At 51.4% G+C, this 26,568-nt stretch overlaps 3 protein-coding genes across 6 annotated transcripts in view; 1 reads left to right on the forward strand and 2 right to left on the reverse strand.

Annotated features, from left to right (window-relative positions):
* Recql5 (RecQ helicase-like 5) overlaps positions 1-26,563 on the forward strand; it is a 37,962-nt gene extending 11,399 nt beyond the window's left edge. Inside the window, exons 7-19 of one of the 2 annotated variants that reach the window (XM_005407490.2) lie at positions 714-793; positions 22,007-22,225; positions 22,446-22,545; positions 22,688-22,724; positions 22,856-22,914; positions 22,997-23,070; positions 23,427-23,520; positions 23,795-23,998; positions 24,247-24,785; positions 24,951-25,041; positions 25,271-25,495; positions 25,714-25,783; positions 25,886-26,563. In XM_005407490.2, the coding sequence (XP_005407547.1) occupies positions 714-793; positions 22,007-22,225; positions 22,446-22,545; positions 22,688-22,724; positions 22,856-22,914; positions 22,997-23,070; positions 23,427-23,520; positions 23,795-23,998; positions 24,247-24,785; positions 24,951-25,041; positions 25,271-25,495; positions 25,714-25,783; positions 25,886-25,986 (1,893 nt within the window). In that variant the 3' untranslated portion in view covers positions 25,987-26,563. The remainder of the gene's footprint in view (positions 1-713; positions 794-22,006; positions 22,226-22,445; positions 22,546-22,687; positions 22,725-22,855; positions 22,915-22,996; positions 23,071-23,426; positions 23,521-23,794; positions 23,999-24,246; positions 24,786-24,950; positions 25,042-25,270; positions 25,496-25,713; positions 25,784-25,885) is intronic. The other variant, XM_005407491.2, reaches the window with a different exon arrangement.
* Positions 3,828-6,274, reverse strand: Smim6 (small integral membrane protein 6). The gene is made up of 3 exons (XM_005407489.2): positions 5,601-6,274; positions 4,186-4,402; positions 3,828-3,916 (listed from the first exon to the last, which is right to left on the reverse strand). Exon 2 carries the CDS (start codon positions 4,394-4,396, stop codon positions 4,217-4,219), a length of 180 nt encoding a protein of 59 aa, XP_005407546.1. The 5' UTR covers positions 4,397-4,402; positions 5,601-6,274; the 3' UTR covers positions 3,828-3,916; positions 4,186-4,216.
* Smim5 (small integral membrane protein 5) lies at positions 9,777-21,064 on the reverse strand. 3 transcript variants are annotated; one of them, XR_001231589.1, is made up of 3 exons: positions 13,968-14,367; positions 13,074-13,430; positions 9,777-11,575 (listed from the first exon to the last, which is right to left on the reverse strand). XR_001231589.1 is itself a non-coding variant. In XM_005407487.2 (3 exons), the coding sequence occupies exons 2-3, from the start codon at positions 14,092-14,094 to the stop codon at positions 13,321-13,323; spliced, it is 237 nt and encodes a 78-aa protein (XP_005407544.1). In that variant the 5' UTR covers positions 14,095-14,122; positions 20,586-21,064; the 3' UTR covers positions 9,777-13,320. The 3 variants fall into 3 exon arrangements, 2 of the variants coding, with proteins under 2 accessions (XP_005407544.1, XP_013361432.1); XM_005407487.2 differs by adding an exon at positions 20,586-21,064 and having other exon boundaries at positions 9,777-13,430; positions 13,968-14,122; XM_013505978.1 differs by having other exon boundaries at positions 9,777-13,430.
* Positions 26,564-26,568: the final 5 nt, after the last annotated feature.

Raw genomic sequence — 26,568 nt, forward strand, 5'->3', positions numbered from 1 at the left:
TTTTATTTTGTGACAGGGTCTTGTTAAATTGCCTGGGCTGGCCCAGAATTTATAATCCTCCTACCTCAGCCTCCTGAGTTGCTGGGATTATAGGCATGTACCACCATGCCTGGCTTGAGTCACTTCCTAAATGCAGAAGTCAGTAAATAATGTCTCAGGAGTGTTTTTTTTTTCCCTCAGCAGTGTTTGTTGCATTTTTTTTTTTTTTGTACTGGGAATCGAACTCAGGACCTTGTATTTGCCAGGCAAGCGCTTATGCTACTGAGCTACATCCCCAGCCCTGTTGCATTTTTTTAAAGGAAATTTTGGCAAATAAAAGCTAATGATGCATATCCACAACTCAGAGATAAGCACTATTAACATTTTAGTATATACCCTGCCATATATACATCAGCATATATGTTTATACAGATGTAAGGACACAATACTCACTTGTATATTTACTATTAGGAAATTAGGTCCTATCATAGTGTTTTGTAAATGACTATCTAAGGCCCTTTGCATGAGAATGATTTAAGGAGAATGACTTTTTGGAAATACAAACTTTCAAAAGTAGGAGGAGGATTTTGACGTATAGTTAGATTTGGGGGCACTGTTTAGTAAATGGCTTTTTACTGTCCTTTAACATTTTTCTACCTCACTATATTTTGTGAGGACAAGTTTAGTCCGACTCTGTAAGACTGGCTAAGTGATCATTCATTGTCTGTCTCCAGGAAAAGAGGGGAAACAAATCATCTGATAAAGCCACACTCTTGGCCTTCGATGCCCTGGTGACCTTCTGTGAAGAACTGGGGTAAGTTTTATTTTGGATATGGAGTAAAGTGTCAGTGAGATAATTTCTCCATCCAGCACCCATTACTTAAACTGTTACTGTAAGACAGCCCTTGGACCACCAAGGGACCGCTGCCTGCAACGGTCATTGTGTGGGCAGCCTGGAAGTCAGTTTGTCTTCTTTAGGCCCCTGAAATTCTGGCAGTGTGAGGATTTGTTTAGCATTCTGGGTGGTCATCCATCCTCCCACTCCACCCTTTTCAGTGATGGCTGGCCTCATGAGCAACTCATTTCCAAGTAATATGGCCAGTTCTGAGCCATTGGTTCTGTGGTCGTCATGTGCCACTGAGCTAGGACTGCTGGGTTCACATGCGTGGTTCTCATTCTTATTCAGGGCCCAAACAGAAATGTGTGATGCACTTACCTCTTGGGCAGGGGCACCAAGTGCTTTGGAAAACAGCCTTTTTAACAGAATCTCAGCCTGCCCACATAGAACCACTTATCTCTTTTGTCTGCATCTGTGGCAGTGGTACAAGGGTTATGAAAAGAGCCTGATGGCTGCTCAGAGAGAGTCAGATTGTGGCTGGGCATAGGGAATCATGGGTACTTAGTGTGAGGGATGCCCAGGAAGATTTTGTACACTTTGGTCTGTATAGCTCTCAGATTCATTAGATCACATGTAACAGTCCTGGGAGGAAATGGGCATAAGTGATTGCTGTAGACTTAGAGATGAATAAACTCAACTCCAGACAGGTGATACTCACAGAGCTCACAGTAGACAAAAGCCACTAACCTCAGACTTTCTGATTTGCATATGCAGTGTTAATTTCATATACCTGTACCATCTTGGTTTTTTTTTTAAGACTAGAGTATTTCTTTTCTGCTCTGTTTTTGTGGTGCTGTGGATGGAACCCAAGGCCTTTCACATGCTAGGCAAGTGCTCTACCACTGAGCTACGCCTCTAGCCCCAAGACTAGAGTCCTGAAGCAGGGTCCTGAGTAAGTACATAATACCAATGTCTAGCAGATGGTTTGGGTCCTTTGGAAACCAGGGAGGCACTTATGTGGGTCCTGTGTTTGGATTTCCATCTTCCTCCTACTCATGGATGAGTTGGTGGCTCCTGGACGGAGCTATTTCTAATTTAGATCAGCCATTTCTAATTTGGCCCCTGTGGTGGGACCACACCCAGGAAAGAGTGGTGGGCTGTAGTGCCAGGCCTCCTTGCTTATGGCCATTGCCACCAGAGCCCTTTGCAGGCCTTGGTACAGGGAGCTGCTAAATTTGACCTCAGACTACTTGAGCAGAGCTTTCATTTCTGGTGAGGAATGAAAGGACCAAGTGTTCTTGCTAGTTGTCAGAGTTCCCACTCCTGGGAAAAACCCTGGAGTTTTTTGTCGGGGCTGCATTTGACACTCTGGAGGATTAGAGCCTGCCAGGTAAGGGCAGGCTGGGGCCTCTTGCTTTTTATTTCTTCTGTTCCATTCCAAAGAACTGGGACTTCTTATTGCATCAGTGGGCCAGCTGTGTGTGCAGCCTCACGCCTCCTGTCTTGTGGTCCTGTGTGAAGGTTCTGGATTCCAGGACTCCCAGGGAATTCTTGTTTGTTCATTTGTCTTGTTTTTTGAGACAGGTCTCACTGTGTAGTTTAAGCTGGTCTTGAACTCACTGTGTAGCCCAAGCTAGCCTTAAATTTGTGGCTATCCTTCTGCCTTAGTCTCCTGAATGCTTGGATTATAGGCATGCACCACCATGCCTGGCTTGAAAGGGGATGTTTTATTATTGTATAAATGGCACATAGTATGAGGAAAAAGTCCCTCTCCACCAGATATTTGCTCGTTTTCTAAGAATAGTACTGGTTTGAGTTTGAGGTTGAGACAGCTGTTCCTACCAGCTGTCCCTTTGAGCCGACACCTGGCATTGAGGCCAGTGGGGTGGGCTTGGCTGGGGTGGGCTTGGCTGGGGTGGGTACATTTCTAAAATGAACCTCTTGTAAGGGATGGGACATGAGGAGGTGGGACCCTGTGAGAAGTATGTGGAGAGGGTCTGGGACCAACAGAAAAGGTACTTAGGTCAGTTAGGAATGAGGACACAGGGGTTTTCCACTTGTCTCTGCAGGTAGCTACTGTCTTTGGGCTGTAGCCATGAAAATGTATTTTCATAACAGGGCCTTTTTTTGCCTTGAAGTATTATGAGAATAGTTTTTAGGCTTGATACAACCTCTGGCCAAGTGGCCTGGTTACTTTGAGATGCATGAACAGCTCTATGTTTAGACTTGGGTTGAATTGTCGCCTGGGAACTCTGGACAGAAGAGCCCACCAGCTCCAGCATCCTCCTGTTACCCATTTGTGTGTTCATGTGCTCATTTGTTCATTTATTCAGCCAACAAATACTGATTGAGGTCCCCTCTGTACCAGGCACACTGGCCATGGGGATACAGTGGTGAACAGGTGCTTGTTGGGTGATCATGAAAAAAAAATATAGCCAAGCGTGGTGGTACATGCCTGTAATCCTAGCACTTGGGAGTTTGAGGTAGGAGGATCACTTCAAGTTCGAGGCCAGCCTGGGCTGTATAGTAAACTGAAGGCCAGCCTGAACTACACAGCAAGACCCTGTCTCCAAAAACAAAAACAAAAACAAAAACAAAAACATACAATTCTTCTTGAGAGGGCTTTGAAGAAAAGGTATGTGATATTTTGAGCTTGTACAACATGTGGTCCTACCCCAATCTAGAGGGTCAGGGAGGATTCACCTGAGGAAGGCAGGTTTAGCTGGGTTCTGAAGGATGAGGAAGCATTAATTAGACCACGGAGTGAGGTGTAGTGTGAGGGAGAACATCCTGGTCACAGGGACTATCATGTGCAAAGGCCCTGTGGCAGGAGAGAGCATGGCATATTTAGGAACTGAAAGTCATACTGAGAACCAGGGGACACATGGCAGACAGCTGGTGAGATAGGCAGTGCCAGATCACAAGGGGACTTACAGGCCCCAGTGAAGCTTTACTAGGTAAACTGGCTCTGGTGGTCATGTCTAGATGGAAAATGAGTTCTCACAAGTTAGCAGATTTGAAAAGGAATTTTTACTTCATCTGATTATTTTGTGTCCTCCTCTCTCAAGGACTTACAAAGTTGGTGGCTGGGCTGGGAACCTGTGAGAGGACCTTGTTAGTCTGAGGCAGAGGCAAGGCCCTCTCCCACATGTCGGCATGGTTTGGATGGCATACAGTAGGGGTCCCAGGCTCTGTATCTGACCCACCTCCCCCATCTTGCTATCTGACCAACCCTAAGCCAGGTCCAGTATCAGACCAGACTGTTTCCTGGTGAGAAAAAAAAAAGATACCAAGGCGTGGCCTCTGAGCCAGAGGGGACTGTGATGGGGCCCACTGCCAGTACAGGGTGAGCTGGTCAGCCCCCTCACCTGCTGCCTTCTCAGACCCCAGGAAATCAGGTCACTGCTGGTCACCCTCAGTACTATCCCTCGGAAAGAGCAACCCAAACGTAACAGCAAACAAGATGAGAAACAGGACTGTGAAGATGAATAAGCCAATCACTATCAGGCCAGCCACGTCCCAGGGGTTGTCCCAGAACTCTTCTCGCCAGATGTCTTTCTGGAATAATGTTCGGTCCATGTAAACCTGGAAAAGATGGGACAGAGGCCTTGAGTGCAAGCGGCCTTCAAGAGCTGGTCCTAGATGCTGCTTTCCACTCCCCCTTGATGCTTGCGGCAATCTCAGTGAATATTTTGCTATCTCTGTGGCTAGACACTGAATGGGCGATGAGTCTTTGGCTTCTAAGTCTCAAGGCAACATACGTAGTTTTCTAGAGAGGGCCTGGCATTCCTTCTTCTTCTTCTTTTTTTGTTTCTGTTTTTGTTTTTTTGAGACAAGGTCTCACAAGGCAGTTCAGGAAGGCCTTGAATTTATTATGTAGCCTAGGCTGGTCTTGAACTCATGGTGATTCTCCTGCCTCAGCCTCCTGAGTGCTGAAGTTATAGGCCTGCATTCTTCCTGGAGGCTGCCTCTTGTCTCCATCCCAGATTCCTCTGGAGTCTCTAGTTCTTTAATAGCCCTGGTATGGAGCCGGGGATCCTACCCTTGCCCCCCCCTCAGCTAGAAGCTGAAAAAGCATTACTGTAGATCCTACCTTTCCTGTCCCAGTTGTTGACTGTATAGGAGGCATTTTGAGAAGTTAGTGGGTATGCTGGTGGCTCACACCTGTAGTCCCAGCTACTCTGAAGGTTGAGGTAGGAGGATCATTTGAGCCCAGGAGTTTAAGGCAAGCCTGGGTAATAGGGAGACACCCCTTTTTAAAAAACATAACAGAGGTGACAGGGAGACCTCCATTTCAAAAACGAGATAAATAGCCAGCCTGGTGGTACATCTCAGCTATTTGGGAGGCTGAGGCAGGAGGACCAAAGTCTGAGCCTAGCCTGGGTAACTCAGTGAGACCCTGACTAAAGGGGGGTGGGTGCTGGGGATATAGCTCAGTAGCACAAGCGCCTGCCTGGCAGGTGCAAGGTCCTGAGTTTGATTCCTGGTACCAAAAAAAAAAAATTTAAAAAGGGGGAGTGGTAGTTTAGGGATATGGTTCCATGCTTCCTGGTACTAAAAATCTTCACTACCATAAAGTGGAGCGAGGAAGGGGGAGAGAGAAGAAAGCCAAAAAGAAGTAAATAAAAAGGATGGGAGCTTAGGAGTAGCTGAGGCTTCAGTAGATATTCATGGAGGTGTCTGGAAACAGAAGGCCCGCTGTTGTGGACATGGAGCTGGCATATGCAGGTCATGGGCTGGGGCCATTTCACAGGAGTACAGGGAAGAAGGAAGGAGTTATTACCTGATTTTGCTGCTAGCAGTCTTGTGTCCTGTGAGGGCAAATCAGGGTTGTCCTTCAGGCCCTGTGCTTGGAAGTCCCAGGATGAAGGGGCTGCCAGGTGATCAGGGGTGCACCCTGACGCAAAGAAGCAGCTGTTGGGAGGAAAGTGTGTTGGTACTGCCAAGTAGCCCTGACCATTGCTGTTCCCAGAGCAAACAAAGGTGGAGCAGGGTAGGTGCCTGGTAACCGCCCTTCAACTTCCTTCTGCCCCTTTGTGATGTCAGTATGGGGGCACTTGGGGGTGCATGTTAAGTACTCCCTGAGAGAAATCAAACTTGATGTGGAATGGAGAAAGATTGCATCCAAGGGCTATGTGTCAGGCTACCCATTTACCTCACCTCTAGGTGCAGCTAGAGCTTGGGCTCTCAGTCTAGATGATGTATCCACTGAGAGAACCTGTCCAGAACTTGGGAAACCTCAGGACTGGTACTGCCACAAAGACATCACTTCCTGTGGTGTGGGTGAATGATTAACAGCAGCTCTGACTGGTGCCTCCTGGATCAAGTTTCTGGGTAGAAGTGTATATCACTATTGAAGCTGGTGCTTCCTGCCTCTGAGGCACAGCCTCAGCTTCTGTGTGGTTGATTCCTACACACTGGTGCTGTGGGGAAGCTAGGAAGGGAAATGGAGCGTGCATGCTGTGCTTGAAACATGGTAGCCACCGCTGATTCCTTTAAAAGCTAGGATGTGCGGGGAGTGCTGGCCTTTGGGCCAGCCCCTAGCTGCACAGGCACCTGGGAGGCAGGCCGCCTGCGCCTGGGAAGCTGTGTGGCGGGGAATGCTGGCCTTTGGGCCGGCCCCTAGCTGCGCAGGCACCCAGGAAGCAGGCCACCTGCGCCCAGGAAGCCACGCAGTGGAGAGTGCCAGCCTTTGGGCTTTCCCCTAGCTGTGCAGGCACCCTGGAGGCTGGCAGCCAGCACCCAGGAAGTTGCACGGCGGTGCACGCTGGCACGCGCCAGCCCCTAAACCAACCACCATCATGTGGTTGAGAACTATCATGGCACAGAGAAGCAAGGACACAATTGGCCCACCACGCGCCAGCCAAGGAGGCCTGCCTGGGGATGTGTGTGAATCATCCTGACATGAAGAAACCCCTGGGAATACATGCCACACAATGGGTCACTCTTGCCCCTGCCATTGAGAACCAGAAAGGTCCAGAGTCAGCGGAGGAGCAGCTTCTGAGCAAGGACTTGGAGAACATGAGAATACAGACTACGCACGAAGACTCAGAGGTCTAGTTGATTGTGGTCATGAGAGCCATTTGGAAGCTGGAAACCAGGAAGACCTTGCTCAATACCTGGGGAGACACCCTGGAAGCCATCCTTCCCCTGACAGTACAGGCTGCGGTGGAGGAGCACGTGGAACTCTGGAGAGGTCTATACCGAGATTCCTGCTGCCTGTGCTGACGGTTGGGGAGAGGACACTAAGTGGTTGTGGGGTCCCAATGCGCTGGGAGGCTGGAGAGAAAAAACTACAAAAAATGGTTTTTGCCCCAGATGGCTCACATGAAATGTTAGTAAGAGTTGCCTCCTCAGTATTCTATAGCTGTGATGAGGAAGAGGCCAAGGAGAGGAAACAAAGAGACTAAGAAAAAGCAGCTGTTTTTGCTGCAGCACTAAGAGAAACAGACCGTAAGTCTGATTCTCAGGGCCCCAAGAAGAACTTGACGACTACATTCATCTGCTACCATTGTTGAAAGCCAGGCCGCCTCAAGAGGAACTGCCTTAAGAAGGCCCCTGGGCCATGCCCTGAATGCAAAGGTGACCACTGGAGATCGGTCTGCTTTCTGAAGTGGAGGTCCCAGAGCTCAGACCCATCCTACCAGTTAGTCCAACAGGAATGAGGGGGCCCGGGGCATACTCTGCCTTCTCCCTCTGGCCAGACCGTCATCTCCATGGAGGAGCCCCAGGTAATCACGACTATAGAGGAAAAAGAAAACAGCCTATTGCTAGACACAGGTGCAAGTCTCTTGATCCTCCTTTTCAATCCTGGCCTTCCATCCAGCCGTCACACCTCAGTGAAAGGAGTCACTGGTGAGGAGGTGATCCACTATTTTTCACAACCCTTAGGCTATAACTACTTGTTAGATCTTTCTTACATATCTCTGTCTTCCTGAGAAACCACTTTGAAGATACCACCATGTATTAATTACAGCAGCCACTGATATTTTCCTACTAATCTATCCATAACTCTCTAATGTTTATATTGTTCCTATGCTATTCTATAAATGGATGTATGTTTATTACTATGTGTTTCCTACAACAATCATTGAGATAGTCAATGATTATTCAATTGGTAAAAAAAAAAAAAAAAAGCTAGGATGTGTGGTCCTGCTGTGGCCAGGGATGATAGGCATTTGACCAATTGTGGGACAAGAGAAGTGGGGCTTGCCCTCTGAGAGCTTGCCTTCCCTCAGCCCTGCTTGTTACAGTCACCTAGGAGCTTTTAGAAAGGTCTGTGTCCCACCTCATACCACTTATATCAGTTCCCAAGATGCCAAGATACTTGTTTTAAACTTTTCCTGATATAGCCAGGGGAGGCTGAGGGATGATGAGGAAGCTCAGTAAAGGGCTTTATTTTTATTTTTATATTTTTTCCAGTGCTGGGGATAAATCCAGGGTCTTCACAATGACGTGCACCTGCCTGTCCACCTGTTTGCCTGTCCTCCTGCCCGCCTCCTTTCCTCCCTCCCTTCCTTCCTTTTTTGTTTTGAGATAGGGTCTCCCTAGGTAGTCCAGGCTGGCCTTGAAATCACTGTGTAGCCCAGGCTAGCCTCCTGCCTCAGCCTTCAGAGTGCTGGGATTATAGGCGTGCACTACTATGCCCAATTTCATTTTTACTTTTTGAGACAGGGTCTCACTATGTCCCTCAGGCTGGCCTCGAATTTGTAATCCTTCTGCCTCAGCCTCTCAGAGTGCTAGGATTATGGGTGTGTGCCACCATACCTGGCTTAGTAGAGTGTTCTTAACTGTTGTGGGTTGAATTGACCCCCGGCTTGCCTAATGCTTTCCATTTCCTCATGTAAAACTTGCTGACTAACATCTCTGGCATGCCAAAAGCACACAGCCAACAAGCTGGTTTCTGGCATGCCCTGGTACTGCTTCTCTATCAGTTAAGTCAGGGGCTTATCAAAAATCAGTTCCCAAACTTTTGATATACTTTTCTGGGTACTTATTATAATTGGCTATAACATGGCATTAAAAAATGAAGCAATGATACCTGAAACTTCAATTTTACAGATGGAGAAGAGGCATAGAGTGGTTTAGTAACTTAACCAAGATCATACAGCTAAGAAGCAACTGAATTGATTTGAAACCAGGTATACAGTCTGAGCTCTGAGGCTCTCGCTGTACCTCTGAATGACGTGCAAAGGCGGAGAAACAAATGAGGTACAAATGAGAAACAAAGGCGGTATAAATGAGGAGAAAGTAAATTGTTGTTCCTTAAACACTGTGGGACCACTTGGAATCACTCAAATAATATTTCTATCAAAAGAGAAGCAAATGTTTTGTAAAACGCCAGTGGCACTGCACACTCAGGCTCTTTTGCAAATGTCTTGTAAGTTTTTGTTTCGCTCTAATGAAAGCAAAAGTGCAAAATAAACATTACAGCAAGCCCACACTCAGACAAAAGACCTTGGCGTTACTCTGGAAAGCTTGGCCAGGGAATGTGCAGTCTGTTTCAGTTTAAAATGAGATGTGTAGCGAATGTGTGCCATACATGTGAAAGTTACTTTAACTGGCTTTTTCAGTGAGCTGGTGCCCCTAAGTGGGTAATTCTGCTATCATGGTCCCAGTGAAGAGCATGAGATGCTGGGGAGGGCAGAAGTTGCTGTTGGTACAGGTAGTAGAACCTGTCTGTGTGCTGACAGTCCCTCTGTCCGGAAGTGATGTGGCACTAGAGCTGTGAAGAGTGGGAGTCATTACCTGACAGAGTTAGGGGAAGCGTTCCACAGCACTGCACAGGGCCAAGGAGAGAGTAATTTAAGGACAAAATTAATTTGGCCTCATGTTTTATGATCTGAAATTTGCATTGTTATTTGTGGTGCCCTTTGTGTCATTATGAGTTTTATTGTAGATTGCTTCAAAATATGAACGTTTGAGCAAACAGACATAGGAGGAAACTTTTTCTGTGCTGTCAGATTTTCCTAATGAGATTCTTGTCTCAGTGGCTTTATTGTAGGTATAATGTGCAGACATTAAAACACATAGATCTTCAGTGTAGAGGGCAGCCCTTTTGCAGAACTGAGAGCAGACACTGGTGCAGCAGAGGCCACAGGGGAGGTGGTGTGAGAAGGCTGGCAAGACCACTGTGGAGAGCGCTTAGGCTGCATGCCGTGTGTCCTGCAAACACTGCTGGCAGCTTGGTCTAGGATGGTGTGGGGTAGTTCCAGAAATGGTGTCCAGAGTCAGTTGGATGTTTTCCAGGCCTGATGCAGCCTAATGGCTGCCCATTCTTTGGCCATTAGCAATCTTCAAGTATCCGAGGCCCACAGTACCCTTCTGTTTATTTTTACCACAGTAGGTGATAGCTGCCTCCTTTTCTAGTCCATCTTCCTCAGGGAAGACCCACCCTAGAGGCTGTACATCCAGAGAATGTGCCTGGCTGCTGTCGGGCCAGAGTATCTGTTCATCTGAGCAGGCTGGATGTCTGTGTGGGACTTGGCCCGACAGTGGTGGTGAGGCTGTAGAGCAGGGAGGAGCAAGTGTGCTGTGGGCAGGGACAGCTTATTTGGGCCTGGCAGTTATGTACTCCCTGCCATGCAACAGAAAGGTGCAAATGGTTAGTTAGTTAGCCTATGTGTGCCCAGGGCTGTCCATAGTGCCCACCTCTCAGCAGCTGGACTTTGGGTGCGGCTGAGGACAGGTAGTTCTTGGGCTTCTTTTTTTTGTATGGGAACACTTCTTTTCTGAGTCTTCCATCCAAACCCGTCAGGAGAGTCTATGAACATCAGGAAGTAGAAACAACCAGTGAGAGCTTCTCTTGCCTGCTTGTCCCTGCCTGCATGGCCTAGATTGCCAACTGAAGATGGCAGGGCCTGGTATCCTCTCTCCGTGTCCTGTTTTCTGGGCAAACATGGTTGTGCTCTCAGAAAACTAGAATGTGTGCTGTGAGGACTCAGATGGCAGTTTTTGAGAGAGGGTCTTGCTATATATGTAGCCCAAGCTGGCCTTATTTCCCTGCCTTAGCCTCCCAAGTGCTGTGATCACAGGTGTGCCTACCAGGCCTTCCGTGGAGGGCCAGTCTTGATGCTGATGAAGCCTTGCTTGAGGAAGAGCCAGGAGGGAACTGGGCTGGATCCCTGTTAGAGCAGCACCTGAGCTAAGGGCTTCTACCTCTAGCCAGTGGTGCCGGGTGTGAAAATGCAGGTCTTCCTGTCCCTCCCACTATGCCTGGCCTTTTCTTCTGACACCTAGTTGGGCGCCACTCCAGCTCCTACCTGTTGGAGGCAGTTTGGGACAGAGTTTTGGTGTGTGTGTTTGGATGTAGGGTTTGTTGATGGAGGATAATGGAATCAGAGCCTTATCTGTCGTGCACCTGGGAAGCAGCAGGGCAGTGGGTGTGGTGAACAAGGGCTCTGGAGCCAGAAAGACTGGACCCAGAGACTGGCTGTGCCACTTTTAAGCTGGCCAAACTTGGACAAATCACCTAGTGTCACTAAGATTTAATATCCTCTTGTCTAAGTGAGGATAATACCTCCCTACAGCAGGGAGGTATTGTGATGATTAAATGAATTTGTCTGCATGAAAATGCTTAAGATAATGCCTAGGCATGTGCAGGCCCTCAGTGAATTTTAGCTGTCTTTATCATCATTGTCATTGTTGTTGTTTTTATTATTCTAGAGCCCATTCTTTGGGTGGGGCTGAGGACAGGTAGTTCTTCGGCTTCTTTTTTTTTGTATGGGAACACTTCCTTTCTGAGTCTTCTGTCCAAACCTGTCAGGAGAGTAAGTCTATGAACACCAGGAAGTAGAACTCTTGCCTGCTTGTCCCTGCCTGCATGGCCTAGATTGCCAACTGAAGATGGCAGGGCCTGTCATCCTCTCTCCATATCCTGTTTTCTGGGCAGACGTGGTTGTGCTCTCAGAAAACTAGAATGTGTGCTGCTCAGACTCAGATGGCAGAAGCATGTGAAAAGTTATAGATCCTGGTATGATGGCTCTGGACAGTTAGAAAGGAGGCGTAATAGAATGCTGTGTCCCAGCCCCAGTGGCATGTATAGAGCCTCACATATGTGTGCCTCCACTCCCTCCCCCCATTTCTGAGCTTGTAGCTCTGCCTCTAGGGAAGAAAACTGAAGGGTGGGAGGCCAGAAGGAGGTTTCATTTTAGTAGTAACATTCTTTAAAATGGGTCCATCATGCTCTGGGTTGATCCATTCTTTTTTGTTTTTTTTTGTACTGGGAACGAACTCAGGACCTTGTGCTTGCCAGGCAGGCGCTTCTGTCACTGAGCTATCTCCCCAGCTTGATCCATTGTTAAAGGGGCAAATAATGACAGTTCATGTTTATGGACCTCTTAGGACATGTCCGGCACTGTGCTAACTGCTAGACGTAGGTCATCTTAGTGTATCCTCACAAGATACCCCAGGAAGCAAGTACCAGGATTAGCCCATTTCACTAGGGAAGAGACCTGACTCAGGGAGGTTGAGTGCATGTAGCTGGTAAGTGACAGAAGTAGGTATGAATGAGCCCCATCATCATACAAATGGGGACAGGACCAAAGGTGTAGGATGCAAGTTTTAGATCATACTAGGAGCTAACTTTTCTTCTCTGGCTCCAGAAGTTTGGGAAGATCCAGTGGCCTGAGCCTGCTCATATGGGGTATGCAGGTAGAAGTTACGGGCTGTGGTGTTCCTTGGCCTAGTGCCTGCCCTGGGGCAAACAGCTTCCCTCACTCAGCAGAGTGGGGATCCAGCAGCCAGTGCTTGTTAATAACTATGCATGACAGGAATGTTTCCATGTTCCTCCATTGGTTTCATAGCATCGCCACCTGCATGGCATTCCTCTCTGTGATTTTCCAGCCTTCATGGCCACAGGGAGAGCTGTGACCTATAAAGAACAGTCACGGGTCACACCCCTAAAATTCTGGCACTGCCTTCCTGTTGCATAGAGCCCAGCCCAACCTGAGAAACACATAACTAAAAAAAGCTTTCAGTTAATAAAAGCAAGTACTGGGCTAGAATGCTGACATGTTCCCCCGGTCGGGGAGCAAGTACTGGGCTAGAATAAACAGGCAAGTACTGGGCTAGAATGCTGACATGTTCCCCCGGTTGGGAGCCTGGGATCCTGTAGCCGTTGTACAAAATCCCTCTGATTGCCTCACTCCTCTCTGGCATGGATCAGCAGGACTAGCTGCCCACACATGTGGGCCGTTCCCCATCAAAGAATGAAGACCCATGTGTCCTTGTTTTATAAAAAGTTCAGGAGGCTTACTGATTCTGAAACAGTCGGCTTGTCCTCAGCATCCAGTGTCCACTGGCAGATAAGGTTTTGTGCCTGTGCCAGCCCTTGTTTTCTTGATAAGCTTCATGCATCAGTGTCCTGGCACCTGGACAGGACCAGAGCTGAAGCCAGGGTGTCCTTGTCCGCAGAGGTAAGAACCGCAGGCTCAGGCTGACAGCCTATGTTATGGCTCTGGCAGTCACCTCTCCAGCTTCTCTTCTGGTTTCTCCACTGTCCCTCATGGCGAGGTCATGGGCCGCACCTGGACCTTCCTGCCTCTCTGTTCAGGGCAGCAGCAGTGCACGCAGCAGCAGCTGCAGGCTATCAGCAACAGCAACAGAACAGTGGCTGTAGGATGGGAGAGTGTGGACACCTCAGACCCTGGAAGGGAAAGGATATCCTCCTCCCAAAGAAACCCCCCTTGGAGGTATGCTAGGGCCTTCTCCCCAAGTCTGGTTTAGTGGTCAGAAGGACCAGAGAGTCTGATGGGAACTTTGACCATTTCCATGCCAGCCCCAGGTGCTGACCTCCCTGTTGTCTTACTGCCCAAGCTTGGCTCCCTTCATCCCTGGGTTGACATCTGATAGTGCTGCGGGGTCCAGTTCTCAGCATTGCCCATCATGTGGGCAATGTCAGAGGATATGGAAAAATCCCTTGAGGGATCCCTGCTTTTCCTCCTTATCTGGGGCCCACCTGCCAACCCCGTGAGTTTGTAGCCAGTACCATGGTCTAACCCAGTGGTGGTGAACCTATGGCATGCGTGCTGCAGCGGGATGTTTGTATCACTGAAAGCTCTAAAAGGTTCACCATCACTGGTCTAGTCTCTCCCAGTGCCAGAGAGCCATGGGGTGGGTGCTGAGGAGAATCTGAGTGCCCCCTACTTGCCTGCGAAAAGGATGATGATGGAGAAGGCCACAAGCTCCACAGGCTCAGCCTGAGACAGCCCTCGAAGCTTCATCAGCAGCCTCTCACCCACAGAGTGCATCTCCCGAACAAAGTCTTCGGTCACCATGCTGTGCGTTTCTGCCAGAGCTCCAGCGCTGTTCCGAGGCAGAAAGAGCATCTAGAGTGAGTGGCAGCACCAGCGAGCCACCCTCTCTCCCACCGTAGCCCGCAGAACGGGTTTATCCGGTTCACCCCTAGTGCCCCTGGTGGTTCTGAGGAGGCAGGAAGTCTTAGGGCTTATGTGCTCAGTAGCAGCTCTCAGCCTTCACCTAGCCAGCTCTGCCCAGGATGAGGGAAGTGGAGGGTGAGAGTGACATTGGGAGGCTGCTTGGAGGGGCTGCTAGCCAAGGCTAAGCTTGGTGAAGGTTTCTGACTGCAAGGTAGAACAACTTTGCTGTTACATTCTTTTGTCTTGAGACACATGGCCAGGTTTGGGCAGGGTTCCTCAGCTGACACAGCACCCTTACTGGGCCCTGGGTCATCTGGGCGCCTCCTTGAAGGGCCTCAGGGTATGAAGACAGGCCCCAGGATTCCAGCCTGATGTGCTTCCTTTGATCCTTTGATGAATGCAGGGGCAGGAGGATCAGGTTGCTTTTTTTGTGGGGGGGCTCTGATTGGGATCAGCAGTAGGTGAAAAGTGATGGGAGAGAGGTGCTCCTGGCTTTGGGGATATGAAGTTGGATCTTCTGGGACAAGCCACTCCCACCAGGCTTTTTTTTTTTTTTTTATATTAAGGATTAAACCCAGAGCCCTACCTACGAGTGCTCTAACCCAGGGCTCCATCCCCAGCACATTTTATTTTATTTTATTTTCAAAAAGCAGTGGGCCAAGTTTATTTGACAAAGTAAAAGTGAAGAGTGAGGGAGAAACTGGCTCTACAAAGGGAGCTTGGGCTGGGGAAAGGAGAAAAAGCAATAAAAGGAAGAAGAAGGAGTAGTGGGCTACCTTGAAGAAAGTCACACTAGCTGGTGCCTTTTATTTTGAGACAGGATCTTGCTAAATTGCCCAGGCTGATCTCAAACTTGCTATCTTCTGTAACTGAGATTACAGGTATCCACTGCCACCGCCTCTCCTTCTCCCACATTTCTTTACTCCTACATTGTTCTACCATGAGGAAGAGGCAGCACCATGTTGATCCAGTTATTGCCAGAGGATCCTGTGTCACAGTGGGATGGGGAGTTTCAGGGCTGGATCAGCCAGCCCTCCCTTGTTGGCCTGGACCTGTTCCTCTGGCCTGACCAGGATTGGCCTCTCTCACCCTCACCCTCACCCCAGAGAGCCTCTTCCTGTCCAGGGGTGCTCACGAGGCCTAAGGGCAAGCTCTAAGCTGAGTGCATGAGTTGGGGCCTATTGTGTATCAGGGTTTCTTTCTCCTTCCATCTCTCCTGTGAGCACTAGGGAGCCAGGGCCTCTTCAGAGAAGGACCAGGGGAAACCTTATAACAATCCAGCCTGAACTGGTTCACCAAGACAGTTGCTTTAATCTTGGGGGTAGGAGTAGAAGATAGGTGGCCGGGAGGGGGGCGGTTTGGATCAGACCTTTATCTTTAATGATAGCCGCCTTGTCCTTATGTCACTTGGGTGGGCAGTACCTTCTGCTTTGGCTTTCCCTGAGATGGCTGAGTCTGCAAGGCCTGGCTGTTCTGGTGCTGCTTCCTACATAGCAAGTTTAGAATTGCCGTGCGGATAGATCATCTAGTCAAGCCCTCCACCCCGTACTCCCTGCCCTGTTGTAGCCCTGAAGCCTTTCTCTGCCTGAGCACTTTTGATAGGAGTTGCTACCTGCTAAGGCCACCCAACCTATTTCAGACGCCATCATAAACTCCTGGCTATTTCCTTTTTTTTTTTTTTTTTTTAACCCCTGGCTATTTCCAATGAGTCCTACTTGTGGTCATTTAGGACCCAGGTGTTCCTCTGCCCCGTTACTGTGCGGTAGGACCTGCATGACAGCCAGTGTGCGCCTTTTGAATTTCTTTAGTACTGTTCTACTGTGAGGAGGAAGAGACAGCATTGTGTTGATGGAGGTTTTACTATGGGATCCTCTGCCCCAGTGGGTTCAGGAGTTCTACCTGTCCCTCACAAAATACTGTTTTAATCATCCTTCCCCCAGAGATGAAATGCCTATCTTTCAAGCTGCTGGGGGACTGATCATCTAGCAGATGTGGGAAGCACTAAATAGCCTCAGGGAGAGGCCTGGAACACCTTGTGGGTGAGCTCAGGCCAGGGCCAGGAGAGATGAGGCAGGCACCTGGGTCTTCTTGGTGCTATGGGCTGTCACCCTGCCCTCATATACTATCAGATGGCCCTAACTAAACATCTGGGAATGTCATGTCCTTCATTCCTGGGATGTTTCTGGGGTGTTTGTGTGTGTGTGTGTGTGTGTGTGTGTGTGTGTGTGTGTGTTTGTGTTTTGTCTTTTTGAGACAAGGTCTGGCTGTGCAGTTCAGGCTAACCTTGAGCTCACTTGGTAGCCTAGGCTGGTGTCGAACTCGCAACATGATCCTCCTCCCTCAGCCTCCCGAGTGCTGAGATTACAGGTGTGTGCCACCACGCCTGGTGGGTATGTGTTTGAAGGAAAGTGAACAAATTATACAAGGGGAGTTGTAATTTTAGTGACAGTGGGAGTAGCAGGCAGGCAATGGATCCGTGGAAAAGTAGGTGATTTCTTGTCAGAAGCTAAAGGTTTCCTGAATTACATCCTCCCAGCTTTTCCCATACTTCACGCCAGAGTTAGTGCACTTTTCTAAAGATTAGACCCCATATTGCACACTATAAAGAGGATCCTGGGTAGCTATTGGCCATCTACTCCTATCCGCTTCCTTTTACAAACTGGGCTGCTGAGACTTGAGAGTACATGATTTCTCTGTGGTCGCACAGCAGGACAAAGGCCCAGGCAGCGCACCTCCTACTGCCCCACTCCCTCTCAGTGGAGGCCAGTTTGGGCTTTGAGCAGCAAGATAATTCAAAGCAGCAGCAGTCCCACTGAGGGCACCACTGAAGCCCCACTTTTACCAGCATATCACCATCAGGCCTTCTAGGATCCACACATAGTACTTGTCATCAAAGGGACAGATGTTGTGTCCCGTGATGGCCTGAGCAGAGGACAGTCCCCTCTGGTCAGACTGAATGAACCCTTCCCACTGATCAGGTGGAGCAGGCTTGCACAAGGACAGTGGTCCCTCTCCTGTTCTGGGACCTCTGTGTTATCCCCACTCCCAAGTTTCCAGGGGCCTCATCCTTAGAGGAATGACTTTATATGTGGTTCAGAAATGGAGCTGCATTTCTCCACTCCCTCCCATATATTTAATCTGGCTTTTTCAGCCTGGTTGGAGCTGTGCCCGAGTTACATAATGTAGCCTGAAGAAGACACTCCTTAAAAGAGGAAGCGGGCAGGAGGGGGGTGGACAGGGAGCACTTTGTTACTTGTGTGCCACACCCAAAGATGTAGGGAGAGATTGTGAGGGGATGGGGGGATACCTGCTGTGAGTGAGCAGTGGTGTGGGGACCCTGAGCCTGTCTGAGTTGGGGTTTCCAGCGTACAGGAGGCTGAGTCTAAGGCTGAAGCTAAGCCTGCTGTTTGGCGAAGCTGGGTTTTATTCATCAGAGCTTCAGCTACAAAGGCAATGAACATCCTCTAGGGGCTGCGAAGTCGGAAAGCTGCAGACTTATGCCCACCGGGCCTGGCCCCATCCTGGGAAGAGGTCTGTCCACAGCAGTGAGCTGCGTTGTAGCTTTGAGCCTAGAGCTTCTGTAGGCAGTTGACTGGGAGCTGAATTAGGCAGCTAGTCTGGGCCAGCCTCACCTAGCTCTGGGATCTGACCCAGGGCTGCCCTGGGCACTGTGCACAGAAATGTGGCTGCTGGGCATGGTTGTTTTACTCCCAAAGAGCTGAAGGGGAGCCCTCTTTGCCTGGCTGTTGATGTTTTATCATTTCAACCTTAGACTTGTGACAGAGCAGAACAGGCCCATGGGATTGGTGGGGGGCTGAAGAGTCTTGTTCTCCAAAAAGGAAGGAGGCACATTCCAACAGGTCCCTAGGCGGCTTCCCAGTGGGCTATTTAAAGCAAGGCCAGTGCCTGACGCCTGGTACCCGATATAACCAGCAGCTGTCAGGTGACCCAGTGGCATGTTCCCAGCTGTGGCCAGGGGAGATCAGGAGTTCTGAGATGGTCTCTCTTGTGCTTTTACCCTCCCAGGTTTGGGAGGGGAAGGGAGGGAAGCCAACTGCCACTAGCAGTAAGTCTGTATTTTCCTCATCTTTCCATCTCAGGTTCATCAAAGTCCTTTTAAAACCATACTTCCTGCCTGAGAAGCAGGGGATTCAGAGTCCCTCCCTACCTCATGTTTAGTAGTGCCTCCACTAGAGCCTTCTCAGGTTCTCAGATGTTCCTGAGGGGTGGGTGAGGCAAGTGGTGGCTCCCTGTGGCCCCAGGCAGAGAGAGCAGCCTGCACAGCCACTGGGCCGTCCTGTTGCCCAGGCTGCCTGTGCAGCCCTTGTCGGAGCCTTCTGAGGGGTGCTTCCTGGCTGGGGTGCAGCCAGTAGAAGGGGAGAGCCAATAGGGCAGAGGGAGGCTGGCAGAGCTAGAGGGACTGGGAAGTGTTCCTTTGTGTGGCATCTCTTAGCACAGTGAGCCTTGCCATAGAGCAGCAGGCATCCTGAAGCCAGACAGCTACCACTCAGTACCGGAGCTTCCATTTCCTTCTTGAAAAACTGATAGTCTGACTCTAGGCTCCCCCTATGAAAGAGGGTAGGCAGTATGTTTGTGCCTGATAAACACAGTATGCTTGATGGCTCATGACCCTGAAGGGCTTCTTGCTGGGCCCCTATTGTTTTGTCATGGTGGGTCTCAGCCACGCTGTCCCTGCTGGACATTTTCTTGTTTGAAAAGCAGCTCAAATGAGCATAACTGGGGGCTGGGGATTTAGCTCAGCGGCAAAGCGCCTGCCTGGCAAGCGCAAGGTCGTGAGTTCAGTTCCCGGTACCGGAAAAAAACCAAAAAAAAAAACCAAAAAAACCAAAAAACATCAAATGAGCATAACCAACAGTGGGGCTCGGAGGCCTGACTAGTAGGGCAAAGATGCCCACGGTGCATGTACTGAGCATTTTCTTTTGTTTTTGAGACAGGGTCTTGCTATGTAGTTCAGGCTGGCCTTGAACTCACTTCGTAGCACAGTCTGGGATCAAATTTGCTGCCTCAGCCTCCCGAGCGCTGGTGTTCGCCACCCACCATACCTGGCTGAACAACTCCCTCTTTGGCTTTAACATAGAAAGTAGCTCAAATTCTTGGTTCTGCTGCCCCAGCCTTGCAGCTTTCCAGGACAGGAAAGACCTTCTTCCCTGGTGACAGACACTGGACTAGCTCCTTGCCTGTAGACATAGAAGCTGGCCATTCCCCGTCTGTCCTAGTTCGGGGACTACTGGAGGGATGCTGTCCACCTGTGTCCAGTGGGTGCAGGGCAGCTGCCTTTCTGGGGTACTACTGTGCTCTTCCTTTACTTGGTCTTACCTGCTGTGCTCGGCATACCCCAGTTGCAGTTGAATCTTGTACCTCTGTCACAGAAGTTAATCTCCCAGCTACCAACCCAGGCCAACGCCCATGGCTTTAGCTGAGCCTGGGACACTTGGCGTGATCCTCAGTTTCTGCTTCTCCCTGTCTTGCTAGATATGACTTGTTTGCTTGATCTGAGATGAGGGAATGGGGGACTGAGCCCTGGTGCGAGAACAGGGAGACAGAAGGAATAGGTAGCCTCTGCTTATGAGGCCGGCCCAGGAGGAGTGGGCTCCATGCTCCTTGAAGAACCAAAGCACTGACTCAGCACTGGCATCACAGTGTTGCAGCAGAAAACTGAATTGCAGGCAGATAGGGGGCCTTCCTCCTAGCTTTCCTGTTATCACTGTCTCCCCACCCCTTCCCCTGGTTCAGTGTGCAAAGCTCATTGCGAGAGGGAGGTCTGAAGGCTCCTGGGGATCCAAATGGGTCCAGGGCTCCTCCCTGTGCCTGAGCTGAGAACACCTAGCAACAAGTAGTCTGAACTTCTGAAAGAAATGTCAGCTGGTGCTCTTGCCAAGACAAGGTATATAGGGATGCTGCAGGTCTTTCTCTATCCTGGGCAGCTGTGAGCCAGCTGGGCGTACCCTGACCTGAGCCTTTGCAAGTGGGGAGAATGGAGAGACAGGGTTAGCCCTAATCCTGGGAAACAGGGAGGCTCAGCAGGCATGCAGCGGCGGGACAGCCAAATCCCTCTTTTAAGCCCATTGAATAGGAAAAGCTCAAACTGACCTGCAGAGTAAGCAGGCCCTTGGCCCCTCTGCCGCACAGCAAGCAGGAGGGCAGTGCTCTGGACAGAGTCCCTGATTCTCTAGTGGAGGATCCAAGGGGAGGGAGGGAGAGCTCAGGTGTGCACAGGAGGGTAATTTTCCTACAAGGGAAGTGGCCAAGCACATCCCTCAAGACCTCTCCATGTTCATGGTATATTGTGGGCCTTCACCTTTTGGGCAAGAGACAGTCTCTACTTGCTTCCCATCCTGACCCTTTTTATCATGGCTTGCACCACTTACCTGGAAACAGAGGTATTGGGGGGCCAAGAAGGGGTGTCCCACTGCAGAGCCTCTTCTGCCTTCCCAGGCCCTTGGCCACCACCTTGTACTTCCTTCGTGGACGCTGCTTTCCAGTCCTGCTGCTGCTCCCCTGGGCACCTCTCCTCAGCACCAGCTCCTGACAGCCAGCTACTGTCCCAGCCCCAGCTTTTTTGTTTTTGGTCGTCCTGGAGATGCAAGTGTCAAATTACCATCCAGAGGGGGAGCTAGAGGGAGCCCTGGTTGGAGCCCATCGTACACTTTGCACTAGCCTTTCCCCGCCTAGGAGGTCAGCTTCAGGATGAGCTCCCTCTCTCATTCTTCCTCTTCCTCTGCCCTCCCCTCCTGTGGGCTGGGCTGTGGGCTGGGGCTGAGCTGCAGGCTGGGGCTGGGCTGCTGCCTTCTTCTGGTCTGGTTCCCTGTGGAGATGACCCCAGGGGGCTCGGCCTGAGCCTATGGTACAAGTGGATGGAGCAGCTCTTCTGGCTGTTGGATTTCTGACCACCCCAGCCTGTCCTTCAGGCCACTCCCTGGCTGGTCCCTCCCTTTCACCTCTCCCTGGAAAGAAAGTAGTGAGGGAGCTGCCAGACTACTGAAGCAAGCAGGCAGACTTTGCAGGCAGCCCCCAGGGAGACCCTTCTGCTATTCAACATCCAGATATTTCTTGGGGGGAACTGAGAATCCTAGGTGTCCTGGGAGGTCCTGGGAGTGGTCTGCTTGCCTGGTGAGGGCTGGTCTCACTCTGCTCAGCTGTCTCGTCTCCTGGCTCCGTCGTCAGGGAGGGGCTCTAGAGCCCAGTGACTAGGGCATTTGACATTTGGCTGGTCATGCCACCCAGCAGACCAGACTGCAGGGAGAGAAACTGACCCCAGCCCTATGGTCAATGGAACTCTTTGAATCTGAGCACAAAACCTCAGTGAGACAGGGTTTGGGGGTTGGGCCAACCCTGTGGCCACACTGCTTGGATGCCAGAGCCTCCCAGAAGCCAGACAGGCAGCCACTGTATGGATGAGCAGGCTCCAGTGGAGGGAAGATTTGTTATTTTTATTAAGCACTAGCGGGAGCAGGAAGAAGAGCGCCTCCTTGTGGCCACATCAACTGCTCCCACCACCTGTCCCGCTGCAGAGCCATATTCTTCATTTGGCTAGAGGGAGATCCAATCCTCTTTCTTTAGGAGCTGGGTCACATGTGTCATAGGACCTTGGGGATCCTATAACCATAACTGTCCCCAGATGTACAGTGGGCAGAATCAAATGATGCCTTGTGAAGCCCCATGAGGTGAAGTATGGAGAGGCTGAGCGTGGCGCCAGATTTTGACACTCAGCCAGCGTTTGGGGATTAGGTGAAGAAACACTGGCCTGATGCTTCCTCGCCCCTCACCTTTACTGCATTCCCTCCTTCAGGTGCCGCCATGCTGCCATTGCCAAGTACTTTGGGGATGCGCCACCTGCCTGCTCCAAAGGCTGTGACCACTGTCAGAACCGTGCGGCTGTGCAGAGGCAGCTGGATGCTTTGGAGCGCAGCAGCAGCTGGAGCAAGACCTGCATCAGGCCCTCCCAGGAAAATGGCTTCGACCCTGAGCTGTATGAGGGAGGCCGCAGAGGCTATGGAGGATTCAGCAGGTGATGGGCCATGAGACCAGGTCTGTCAGTCTCCTGGCGCTAAGGCCAGACCAGAGGTGGCGCAGTGCTGCGTACAGTTCCCCTGCTGTCCCATGGGCTGTGATGGGGCCTGGACCCTGTCCAGAGCTGTCAGGGTGCCATGGACATCACTGTCCTAAATGTGTGAGTAGGGAGGGCAAAACCTCGGCCTGGGGCTGCTCATACCCAGCCTGTCCCTCAGGTATGATGAAGGTTCTGGAGGCAGTGGTGATGAGGGCAGGGATGAGGCCCACAAGCGAGAATGGAGTCTCTTCTATCAGAAGCAGATGAGCCTGCGCAAGGTGAAGGGGGCAGAGGGTTCAGCAACCCATGCAGGGTTCAGGTGGTCCCCCTGCTCACACCTCAGCTCCTTCCCTGGTGCTGGGTTGAAGCTGTCCTGCAGCAGGGCAGGATGCCTCATGGGCCCTTCATGCCATCTTTCAGGGCAAAGATCCCAAGATAGAAGAATTCATACCCCCAGGTTGGTACAGAAATGTTCCCAGGGACTTGTGGGCCATGCCTGGGGTGTGGATGGTAGATGCCTCATTGGGGACTTGGGAGACTCCAGAGAGCTGGAAGTCAAGTGGAAGGGTCCATCCTTCCTCTCCCCAGATGAGGACTGTCCCCTGAAAGAAGCTTCTAGCAGGAAGATCCCCCGGCTCACTGTGAAGGTAAGAAAAGAGCAGCTCCTCACCTGGAACCAGGATATTCTCCCCAACCTGAGTTGGGTGACTGACTTCTCTTTCCCTGTAGGCCCGAGAGCACTGTCTGGGGCTTCTGGAGGAGGCTCTGAACAGTAACTATCAGGCTGCAGGTCACACTGATGGGTGAGTGTCCCAAGATCTCTGGGACTGGGGATCAAGGTCCAGCCACCTAGAGTGGGGGCCTCTCCAAGCCTTTGTTCCTGAGGAGACAGCTAGAGCCCACATCCCTCTGTCTTGTTTGGGCCTCTCCTCCTCAGACTGTGACCATTCCTACTCCAGGGGTACCAGTCCCTCAGTCCCATCAGAGACTGGCATGGCCACACTTAAGGGCTACCAGTGGCTGCTGAAGGCCAGAGAGCCATAGGGTGCCCAAAGTGACCTAGTCAGAATCCTTGTGCTCAGAGTCCTGGAGAAAATCCAGCTGAGGTCTATGGGGAGGGGGCTGGGGTCCTGTTACCTGTGCTCATCTCTACCCACAGAGTGGACCTTCGCACCAGGGCTGTGGAGCTGGAACACGAGACGTTTCGAAATGCCAAGATGGCCAACCTGTACAAGGCCAGCGTGCTGAAGAAGGTGGGCCTGGGCGGGGCAGCATACTCCAGGCTCAGAACAGGAAAGGGTAGCCCCTCCATACTCCAAGACTGTCTGCCAGTCCTCTGGCTCCAGGACCCTTTTATGACTGTGGAGCCAGCTTCTTGGCTAGTTGACATTTCTAGTCACCCTCAGCGAGACTGGCACTTGTTCAGTGTGCAGTTCCTTCTTGTGCCTCGAGGAAAAGGAGGACTTAGATTGGGACTATCAGGAGGAACTCATGGGTGCCATGGTCTCCCTCCCTGTCCCTGCCCAGGTGGCTGAGATCCACAAAGCCTCCAAGGATGGGCAGCTGTATGACATGGGAGGTAGCACCAAGAGCTGCAGTGCCCGGGTGGAGCCCCCAGAGCCCAATGAGTATGACATCCCACCAGCCTCCCACGTGTACTCGGTGAGCAGCGTTCTGGTGTCTTCCTCAAACCTGGGTCTAGGAAAGGCTCAGCTTCTCCTTTGCTCCCAGGTAGGACACAGTCTCTCGACCTCTCCTGGCACCCTAGCCCTGGCCCTAGGGTGCCAGACAAGGCCATGGGGCTTCTCTGCTCTGCCAGCTATGCCTTTTCCAGCTCTGGTCTCTTTCTGAGCCTGACCCTCAAAGAGTGTCCTGTCCAACTCCTCCCTCACTCCTGAGAGCCCCAACCCAGCTGGAGCAGCCAGCTGGTACCTTCCAGGGGACCTGAGGGTCTGAACCTTCCCTCTTCCTCCTCACAGCTCAAAGCCAAGAGGATGGGAGCTGGCTTCCTCAAAGGCTCCTCTCCATTCCAGACAGCCACTGAGCTGATGGGGAAGTCTCAGACACAGGAGCAAGCCTCCCAGCCCATACGAGAAGGTGAGCAGGAGCCCCCCAGCCAGCTGTGTGTTCTCCAGGACGAGGACAGAAGTGAGCCCCTCCCTGGGCCAAGTGGAGAGGCCTCTGCTGGTGGTGCATGTTGTGGGGGACCCTCCCCTGAGAAGAAAACAAAAGGCTCCTGTGGGGACAGGTCCACGGCCAAGGCCCGGGCCAACAGGAAGAAGCAGCTCCTAGCCACAGTGGCTCACAACGATTCCCAGAGTATTGCCCGCTTCTTCTGCCAAAGGGTGGAAAATCCACCTTTACTTGGTTCAGCCTCAAGAGCAGAAGGTGCCAGTCCTTCCTGTGAGGGGGTGCAGGGACCTCTCATGGCCCCAGAGAAGTGCACAGAGAAGGAAGATGGAGCCCAGGGACATATAACTACCCTTAACCCAGAGAAGCATTCCGGGGAGCAGCTAAGGTAAGGGCATAGTCAGTCACGGAATCCCGTGTGGTATGAAGCCTATGTCTGGAATCCACATGGCTGTGTACCCTTTGGTAGTGGGCCTCATTGAGCTCTGCTGGCTGCCTGGGCTGAGGGAGCAGCTGGGCCTGGAGCTCTGATATTGCTCTTCCCTCTGACTAGCACCTGCTCACTCAGAGAACAGGAGATCCTGGATATACCGCCCAGTCCCCCAAAGGAGATACAGACGGGCAAGCGGCCCAGACCTCAGCAGGTACCTCCAGGAATGAGACCATGGGGGAAGGGAGGTGGCCTGTGGAAGAGGCCAGGACTTGCTTCTCCCTGGTCAGGGGTTCAGGGACATCATCACTTCTTTCCACAGCCCACAGGCAGATAGGACAGGCTGGAGGGAACAGCTGATGCTAAGGCATAGTCTTCTAGAGGGAGGGGCGGGGCCGGTGAAAGGAAGTGACCACCCCCTTTTCCACTCTGGCCCTGTCTAGGAGAACCCAGAGATCCCGGCTCAGAAGCGGCCTTGCACCTCAGCCAAGCCCTCCATCTTAGCAGAGGGCAAGAGCAGCACCTCAGCCAGTGGTCAGGGCACCTTGAATGCCATAGTCCAGCACCCCTGCCAGCTCTCAGCTCCTGGCGTCTCCCTGAAGGAGGCTGCAGATATTGTGGTCAGGTACCTGACCCCCTTCTACAAGGAGGGCAAGTTTGCATCCAAGGTAGGATGAATAGGTGGACTCTGCCTTCCCCAGGGAACTTGGGTGCAGTTGGGGGAGGGGGGAGCATGCACCCCAGAACAACACAGGGCAGAGCAGGTGAAGTCTAAGACTAAGTCCAACTCCTGCTTTCCTGGGTCTGCCCTGCCCTTGGTCATGGCTTTGGATAGCTCCTGCTCTCTGCTGTCTGCTCTCTGCTCTTTCCTCTCTCTGCCTTCCAGGAGCTGTTTAAAGGTTTTGCCCGCCACCTTTCACACTTGCTGACTCAGAGGACCTTGACTGGGAGGAGTGGTGAGTGCCAATATGGCCAAGGCCCGGGGGTACTTGGCGGGGGGATCTGCAGGGAGGACACTGGCCCTTACCTCTTCATGTCCACCTGTCCTGAATCCACAGTGAGGGAAGAAGCCCAGCGCCTCATCAAGCAATTTTTCCATGGCTGTGTGAGGTGTGAGAGCGAAGCTGACTGGCACAGCTTGTGTGGCCCACAGAGATGACCTGCTGCTGGCCTCACAGAGCTGGCAACCTCCCCAGACTCATGGGCCAGCTTGGGCCTTGCTCAGAAGTAGGAATCTGGGCAGGCCTGCTGGTGCCAGGGGCACCATCTTTCTCAGGGTCCTTCCTCCTGCAGACTATAGCTCACTTTGGAGATGGTTTCAGATGCTTCCTAAATCAAGTCAGGGGTCAAGGGTCAGCCTGCCTTCCTGCTTGCAAAGCCTGTGGTCCTTCCTCAGATCCTCCTTGTCTCCTAGCTCTCATACCTGGGTTTTCTGGGTCAGATCCCCAGGTTAGAAGGTAGCAGGTGGTGTGGCTGCTGCCAGGGGCAGAGCAGGAGTGGCCTTCCTTCTCATACTCAACGAGTTCTGAGCCACGGGCAAGGGCCACCTATCTAAGGTATGAGGCCTGCTTAGGGTCTCTGCTCACCTACTTCCCTTGAGATGCCAGCATTTCCTCAGGTATAGAGCTGGTGGGAAGGGTGGCAGTACACAGGCCCTATGCCCAGCTCAGCTGCTGGTCAGGAAGGCCAGGCTTGACTGATGTTTACAACAGGAATAAAGTATTGTTTGCTTGACACATAT

Source organism: Chinchilla lanigera, unplaced genomic scaffold (assembly GCF_000276665.1).
Source record: "Chinchilla lanigera isolate Chin_1 unplaced genomic scaffold, ChiLan1.0 scaffold00105, whole genome shotgun sequence".
Taxonomy (NCBI): domain Eukaryota; kingdom Metazoa; phylum Chordata; class Mammalia; order Rodentia; family Chinchillidae; genus Chinchilla; species Chinchilla lanigera.